Here is an 8,797-nt window from a genome sequence, read left to right on the forward strand (position 1 = left end):
AATAAGACGCTCTGTAGTTTTTAATGTTCTCAAATCTTGGTGGCTTTTAAAAAGTAATTTTTATTTTATGTACATTTTTGTTTTGCCTACAAGTGTGAGGAAGTCAGATCCTCTGGAATAGAAGTTACAGACAGCTATGGGCTGCCATGTGGGTGCTGGGGATTGAACTTGGGTCCTCCAGAAGAGCAGCCATTGCTCTTAACCACTGAGCCATCTCTGAAGCCCCAAATCTAGGTTTTAAATATAGACACTTATTAAAACAAAATGTGCTAACTGAAATTTCAGTTTGATAAAATAATCGAATGGTTAATTAAAATCATTTTTGATTTTAGTTTGTTTACTTCTTAAATTTAGTTTAAATTGCATCAACTACATGGTATAAAATGCAGAACACATTGCACATCCATGGAGAACCTCCATTCTGATCTAGCTTATCTTCAATGACACTCACTAATTCCAGAAGGTGCACGGAACACCATTTCCTCAGATAAAAGTAGGACCATCTCCTGAGGTCTCTGCTTCACCTCTCTTTTATTCCTGGAGAGAACACTTCCAGAAATATTTACATTAGAGGTATTACTCACAGGAAACCAAGATTTTAAATCTGAGGCCATAATTCTGATTCATAAATGATGAATTTATTATCGTAACCAATATGTCTACAAAATGCTATGAAAATCCATGAGCTTTCTTTATCAAAATGAAGCCTGGGGCCTGGAGAGATGCCTAAGTGGTTAAGAGAATGTGTTTCTTTTACAGAGGAACTAGGTGCCATTCTCAGAACCCACATCAGGTGCCTCAAAACTGTTTGTAACTCCAGTTCCAGGGAACCTGGAACCCTTTTCTGAACTCTGTGGGCATCAACACTTACGTGGACACACACACACACACACACACACACACACACACACACGGACACGGACACACAAACATACACATGTACATAAGGAATAAATTCTTTTAAAAAATTAAGTCCAACCTTAAAAACTGTCAGTCATTCAGTCTGAAATTTGGTTCCAAGATATCAAAGTGTAACTTAATTTGGGGCTTGTTTAGCAGGTTATGATGCAATAAACTTCACTTACGTGATACATTTTATTTGTGATGAGATTTTGGTCACGGAGGCCCTCAAGAAAAGGAAATGGCTTTTTAATTGCATGTGAAATCGCCACTTTTTGTTTTTGGAAGTGCAGAAATAGAGGCTTAATGAAAAATGTCTCTGTGTTCTCGTGATTTGTGGACATCCTGGAGGGGGAAAGACCATAGGAAAATTATCATCACAGCTATAGATGCTTGTGCAAACCATAAAGTTTTTATATGAAAGAAAGACTTTGAAGAACCAACATACATAAGATAGAGCGTCTTGAGTTTACCCTATAAATGAACTAGCTGGGCTGGATGCTCTGAGTTCAAGTAAGACTGACCTTGCCTCAGTACATAAGGAGTGATGGAAGGAAAACCCCAGCATCAGCCTATGGCTTCCCCACACATGCGAATATTTGTATGTACATGAATGTACACTGCATACCACACACACACAAAACAAAGCTAAACAGAATGCCAAATTATTTAATTTTTATTTTATGTGCATTAGTGTGAAGGTATCAGATCCCTTGGAATTGGTGTTGCAAATAGTTGTGAGCTGCCATGTGGCTGCTGGGAACTGAACCTGGGTCCTTTGGAAGAGCAGCCAGTGCTTTTAACTGCTGAGCCATCTCTACAGCCAACATGATGCTAATTATGATTAAAAAATTCTACTACTAGGTGTTCTCCTACAGGACTGGTGAAAAGAAAAATCTCACCAACTTACATGCACATATTTCTGGTGGCTTTATTGATAGGCACGAGATAGAGACAATTGAAATGGACTTTAGTTGGTGAGTAGAAAAATAAAACTGGACAAACTATACCACGAAATATTATTCTGCAATAGAAAAGAACAAAATGCTAGCAATCTACAACATGGATGAATCTCAAAAATATTTTTTTCTTAGTGAAAGAAGGCAAACACAGAAGGCTACATAATGTATAATTCCATTCCTATGAAAGGTCCAGACATGAAATCTATAGAGACAGATGTACCAGTGGTCGCTTGGACTAAGGGAGACAAGCAAGGCCTGTACACAGCTGTGAGGGATTCTGTTAGGGATGGGGAAGGACTATGCTCCAAATCTAGACTGTGGTGCTGGGTACCCAGCTCTGTAAAATGTCATTGGATTTATATTCAAATGCATATATTTTACTGCAAATAAACTTTGCTGTCAGAAATAAAAATGGATACTAAAAAACCTAATACAGTAAGGAAGCTTACAATTGCACAACGAAAGGAGGAAACTGTGAATGATGAACAAACACTGTGTCCTTGTTGGTTTGGATTTTTAAAATTCAAGTTTTGTTTTTGGCCATCTTGATATTAGCTGAAGTTTTTTGAAAAGAGGAACTTGAATTAAAATGCCTCCATCCATATTGCCTGTGGACAAGTCTGTGGAGCATTTTCTTGATCGATAATTGATGCGGGAGGGCCTAGCTCATTGTGAGCATTGCCACCCCTGGGCACGTTGTTCTGGGGTATACAAGAAAGAAAACTGACGAAGCCAGTATAACCATAGCATCTGCCACAGCATACTGCCATTGTGGCTGCTTCAACTCCTGCCCTGACTTCTTTCAGTGATGGAGAGTGATGTGGAACTGTAAGCCAACCCCCCCCCCCAAGTTATTTTTGGCTCTGGTGTTTTATCAATGCAATAAGAAAACCAAGAGACTGCAAGGGACCAGATGCTTCCATAGTCTGAATAGGAATGACAGGAGGTGACAGACAGCATTTAGGTTAAACAGACATCTTGTTGCTGTCACGATCTCTATGACCTAGTTCCCAGCACAGACTGGCCAACCCGCAACTACCCCCATGCCCACTCACACACAATAACTGGAGAATGAGGCTGAACCTTACCCATGGGCCACAAAACCCACATCCGAGGGGCAAGAGAAGCAGTGTCACTTTGACCGCATTGTCCCTCCTCAGCCTGGGGCGAAAGTGGCCACCCTGAACCTAAGTTCCTCTATAGCTGGGAAACAGAAACAAAGGAGAACATACAGCTCCCCAGAACCCTCAAGTGCCCTGCAGGAGGCTCCGTCTTGCTCAGTGAAGAACACTGACTGACGCAGCACGCCACTGAAAAATAACAAATGGGGTGCAGATGACATGTTAAGGGCGGAGCCCTGTCTCCACTATTGGTGGCACCCTATGGGACAGTCCAGTCAGCTGTGTGTGCACGCACACACACGCTGCATTCACATACACACATGTAGACACACACAGCATTCATAGTCACAGACTGCATTCACACGCAGACAGGCAATGCATTCATACAGACACATACCCAGCATTCAGAGACATACACACATACTGCATTTACACACACATAATACACTCACTATGCACACACACAGCATTCATATAATGCACACAGACTCACTGCATTCATACACATACACTCACACGATTTTTTTAAAATTTAGAATCGACAAGAAACAAACCTACTAGAACTTAAGTCATTGTCATGAGGGAGAGTTGGAGACAGCCTTTATGACTGCAAAGTTAAACATCAGAAAGAGAAAAGCATTGCGGAGGCTGAGATGGCGCCAGTGTAGACTCTTCTTTCCTAAAAAACGGAAACATACTAGAGAAGAAACTTTTTCTGAATAAAGATAGACCTAAACCTGTTCTTTGAAGAACACAGAACTGTGGTCAAAACAAAACAAAGACTCATGCCAGGCCTGACAGGGCAGGCCTATAAGCCCAGCTACTCAGGAAGTTAGGCAGGAGAATTACAGTTTCAAGGTCAGCCTGGGCAAGCGATTGAGATTCTGTCTCAAAATAAAAAAATAAAATAAAATAAAAAGGGATCTGGCAGTGGAGCTCAGTGGTGGGGAACTTGCCTGGCAAGCTGAGAGCTCTAGCTTCCAGCGCAGGTACTGCAAGCAGAAACGCAAAACCTCAACAGTGCTTGATTTTCTCAGAGGCTTCCAGTGTCACTTTATATGTGGACACTTCTTTCTTACAAAATCAGTACTTAAATTCAAATTCTAACTTTGTGAAAGGCAAAACTCACCATACACGGTGTTAAAAGGCAAGGGAAAATATATTTACAGATTCTGACTACATTTAGCAAATGTGTGGAAGAACGGATAACACCTGACTAAAGTCAGGGAAAATGGACCAGTGACAGGAGAGCGAACTTTAGTGCCAGCACACAAGGAAAACAACCTGATTCCTACTTAACAGGGAGAGTGGAAGTTAGCACAGATCTCTGGTGCCTTTGCTCACCTCATCTCATTTGCTACTGGCAGAGAAGTGCATTGCCTTTGCCTCCTCCTCACAAACCATTGGCAGCATCTGTGAGCAAGTTGTCATTAATGTCTGTTGTCTCAGTAGTTCCTCTTTTGTTCATTTTTGATACTAGACAAAATACTTGTCGGTTAGCATAATGAAGCATATGGCCACTGCTCTTACAGCTTGTTGGTGACAGTGAACAAAGGTAATGACCTAAAGTCCATCAAAGGAAGAGTGGTTTAAAGCTCCTGGAAAGGACTGTCCAGATGGCTCAGCTGGTAAAGGAGCCAGCATACAAGAATGAGAACTTGAGTTGGCTCTCAGCAACCACATGTGTAAATGCTGTCTTTATTTCCTCAGGTGATGGGATGAGATGAGAGCCATAATCAAGCTTTATGAAAACATGGTTTGGCCAGAGCCCAGTAAGTTTTTATCTAACTACCCCTACGTCTGGAATCTTCTAGCCTCTGTACAATTTAATCTTCTTGAAGCCCAGACCTTGAAGGCTTCAGCTTCTAGCCTCCATCTGCTAATCTAGGCCTAGAATTTTGTCAGCCTTCTAGACTCACTGCTGAATAAGCTTACCCTTTCTATCTCTGTCTGAACTGTTCTGGCTGGCTGGTTCAACTCAGAACTCCTCTGCAAGCTGACTGATTCAACTTGAATTCTCTCAACTTCTCACTGGATTGATCTGTTCGGGAAAACTGTCTCTGAACTCTAGGAACTGAGCTGCATGACCTCAACTGTACTCAGCTGAACTGCAAGAAACTACAATGGACTGGACTGGACTGTCTCCAGGAATGAACTTTGTTGCTCTGTATGTGTTCTCTTAAGTACATTTTCTTTCTTGTTTGGTATATCCTATCTCTGACTCATTCTGTCAAATCTTTCTCTGTCACTCTGTCTGTCCCTTACTGGTCTATCCCTCCATTAGATGTCTTCGGGATTAAAGGTGTATACTAATTCAACTCAGAGGGATTAAGGGTGTGTATTCCATCCAGAGGGACTAAAACTGTGTTCTAAGGGTATGTCTATATTCCAGCTGGATCACACAGACCTAGTTCTTTGGATACGATCCCTTGCCAGGGTAGCCATGTTCCTGGATTAAAATTCCTCTACACATGGAAGAAGCAAAGAATCAGCACCTGTACTTTGCCCCCGACTCCACGGCACATGCACAGCTGTACACGTGAATAAACTTAACACAGAATTATCAATCTCTTGGTTCATACACCAGTGATCTGAATAGCAGGAAACTGTCAGAAAGAACAAAGTAAATGTACATGCATTACGGTGAGGACTTTGCCAATGTTTCTGCTTTTTAAATAAGTTAAGGCTCAAAACACAGAACAATATAACAAAATGAAAACATGTATTGCTTATTTATGAAAACAAATAACACACCGAAATGCACAGAAAAAGATAAAGGTCAACAGTTAAGATGAATGACTGCTCTTCCTAAGGCCCAGAGTTCAGTTCCCAGCACCCATGTCTGGCAGCTCATAACCATCTATAGCTGCTACTACAGGGGACATCCTCTTCTGTCCTCCAAAGGTACCTGCCCTAATCTCTCTTTCTTTCACACAAGTACACATGTACACACACACACACACACACCTCAATAAGTTACTTTTTTTAGAAGATAAGGAATATCCAGGTATGGTCATGAACACCTTTAATCCCAGTTCTTTTGAGACAGAGGCAGGTGGATCTCTGTTGTGAGTCTGAGGCCAGCCTTGTCTACATCGTTTCAGGTCAGCCTAGATTACATAATAAAAAGATCAAGAAATCTTAAGGTGAGATTAAAAAAAAAAAGTTAGGGAAGCTGGCACCCAAGGAATGGGGTGAGCTAAGGGGATTTAAATTTTTTTCTATATTTCCACAGGACTTGAAAACTTATAAACCACATTTTATTGTGAAACAGTCCTGGTGGTACATGCTTGTAACCCCAACCCATAGAAGACTAACTACCAGACAAACCCATAGAAGAACAGGACCACAAGTTCAAGGCCAGCCTGGGCTGTAGAAGGAGTTCAAGACCATCACGAGTAACTTAGCAAAACCTTGAGTCAACAATTTTAAAAATAAATTGAGAGATACATAGTCAAGCATATTCAAGCCCTTAGGTTCAACTGGGAGACTGAAAAATAATATTACTTCCTTTGCACTAATAAAAACACAGACTATTATTACTCATAAGTAGCACATCTGAATCACTACTGCTAGAGTAAACAATTCTACCATTTCTTGTCAGGGTACCATCCACCTAGAACAGAAAACTCAAGAGAAAATAAAAACATGCAGCTTGCCCTGGCCTTTGCTTTCAGAGGTCTTTCTTTTCCTTTGTCTTCCTTGAATGGGATTTGACAGTGAGAGCTCAGACTAGGAGTGAGCCTGGGGACAGCTTTCTAAGTGACAAGTCCAAGACATGAAGGACATGGAGATTTGGGGAGAGGGAGGGACAGCTATTTACAATGAAGCCTCTGCTATTTGGCCTTCTTCCCATGAGGTAACCTAGTGAAAGCAGGGACAGGCAGAGAGACTGAGAGCGCCCAGAAGTTGTAAGAAAATAACAGCCATGCCACAGAAGACAGCTGCAGGAGTCCCTGTCAGCTGTGGCCAGTGTCTCCCTCTGACAGCTGAGCAGTGGCTGCAAACAGGAGAGTTAGGCCTTGTGTACAATATGGCAGGCTGGGTTTGCCAGCAGACATCTTACACAGTTAAAAAACTCCAGATGTTCTCTCTCTCCCCATTCTTCCCTCTCTCCCCCCTCTCTCTTCATCCTGTGTCCATCTGCCCCACAATCTCTCCTCTCATACTATAGTGCTAAGCTTCTTCAGGTCAGGTGGTTTAGACTGACTGAAGCCGCAGCCAGTAACTCAAGACATAAACTCACCCACGCTGTCAGAGGGAAAAGTCACAGAGCAGAAAGAAAGACCCACCTGTTTCCTTCCTTCCAGCACTTGCCTGGAGCCTGAGACAGTGAACTGTGCTCTCTTGGTCTCTGCTCAGGCTTCCAGACTTCTGTGGCCCACAGCTGAGAGCAGGAAGTCAGCCTGAGTAGAAACTCAGCAGGAAGGGCTCTGCCCTAACTGGGAAAAGAAAAATGAAAGTATTTCCCTAACCTCAACTGAGCTGTGGTGAGAGATTGCCCCTCCTTTTTTGGAATGGGGTGGCAGGGAGGAGGAGAAAGGGGAACCTAGAGGATTGCAAAGGGGTACACCAGGGACAAGCCGAGCCAGGTCCTGGGAGGGTTTTATTTATGAAAGACAATAACAGAAAATCTCCACTCAAAGCAAACTGTTCTCAGTTACTCCTGTGTCTGGGAGGGTAGCAGAGTTTCCCTGGGGTTAGTTGTAATTCCATTTTCTGTCATGTCCCTGGATGAAGAGACTTGGGTAGCAAGAGAGATGGAGAAAGTGCCAAACACTTTCAAGTTAGCTCTCAGGCTAGCAGGAGAACCAGGAGCTGGATCCTGACCGAGAGAAGATGTCATATAGATCTGGTGGGTGAAAGGTGACCCACCAAGCTGACAGACACTTTGGGTCAGAGCACTATGTCTGTGGAGTTGTCACCCCAGCCTAAAACTCGAGGGTGGGAGGAAGCCGCAACTGTGGCCACCAGGGCAAGAAGACAAAGAACTGGTCACCCTTCTGGTGCAGATGTGATAATTCCTGATGAGCAGTCACTTCCAGTGAGCTCCTCTTGGAGGTCCCTGACGGGTCCTCAGCATCTATCAGGTCCATCTCTGCTCCTCCTTCTGGGAAGACTTTCTCTGCGGAACTTGGCAGACTGCGGTGAGCCTGCCCCGGTCAGGTCTCCCAGGAGTCTTCTCTCTTGCACAGACATTGGCTGTGTTCTCCATTATCTCAAGTGCACAGGGATCGGCTGGTATGGGGCAGGAGTGGGTGTGACTCACAGGAACAGCCTGAGGTCATGCTTGGGGTTAGATTTCAGGGGACTTTTTATTGCCCCACAGTGTAGCCAGATCTTCAATTCTACTTCTGTCAGGAACAAAACTTTTCTAGACGATTTTATCTTACTATAAATCTTGTGTTTGTGTGTCTATATGAGTGTATGTGCACACGAGTGGTTGACATTGTGGGGACCCCTAGAGCTGGAATTATAGACAGTTTCGAGTTACCAGGTGTGGGTGCTGGGAACCAAACCCAGGTCCTCTGGAAGAGCAGAAGGCCCTCTTAACCACTGAGCCATCTCTAGCCCCAAACATGTATTTTGATCCTCATTCTGTCTCTTCTTTTTGCCTGTCAGATGGTTTATAACCAAGATTAGGAAAAATTATAAACTTGAGGCTCTGAGCTCCTACACTTGTTTAAGCCTAAGCCTGTCTCTTTCCTCAAGTTTTCTTCTACCTGTGTACCAGGTGAGCAAAGAGGCCAGAAGCCCTGACAATTCTATGATTGTGATGCAATTATCCCCTAGGTCCAGTGGGCTTTGGTGGCA

At 43.2% G+C, this 8,797-nt stretch overlaps 1 protein-coding gene across 6 annotated transcripts in view; it reads right to left on the reverse strand.

Moving 5' to 3' along the window:
* LOC110556883 (nuclear body protein SP140-like) overlaps window positions 1-7,432 on the reverse strand; it is a 48,356-nt gene extending 40,924 nt beyond the window's left edge. For 2 of the 6 annotated variants that reach the window (XM_060368760.1, XM_060368759.1), the window contains exons 1-3: window positions 7,276-7,424; window positions 4,328-4,459; window positions 1,086-1,245 (exon numbers count right to left, since the gene is read on the reverse strand). In XM_060368760.1, the coding sequence (XP_060224743.1) occupies window positions 1,086-1,245; window positions 4,328-4,332 (165 nt within the window). In that variant the 5' untranslated portion in view covers window positions 4,333-4,459; window positions 7,276-7,424. Of the gene's footprint in view, window positions 1-1,085; window positions 1,246-4,327; window positions 4,460-7,275 lie in introns of all 6 variants that reach the window. The other 4 variants (XR_009586487.1, XM_060368758.1, XM_060368757.1 and 1 more) reach the window with 4 other exon arrangements.
* Window positions 7,433-8,797: the final 1,365 nt, after the last annotated feature.

This window comes from Meriones unguiculatus, chromosome 15 (assembly GCF_030254825.1).
Source record: "Meriones unguiculatus strain TT.TT164.6M chromosome 15, Bangor_MerUng_6.1, whole genome shotgun sequence".
NCBI classification, from domain to species: domain Eukaryota; kingdom Metazoa; phylum Chordata; class Mammalia; order Rodentia; family Muridae; genus Meriones; species Meriones unguiculatus.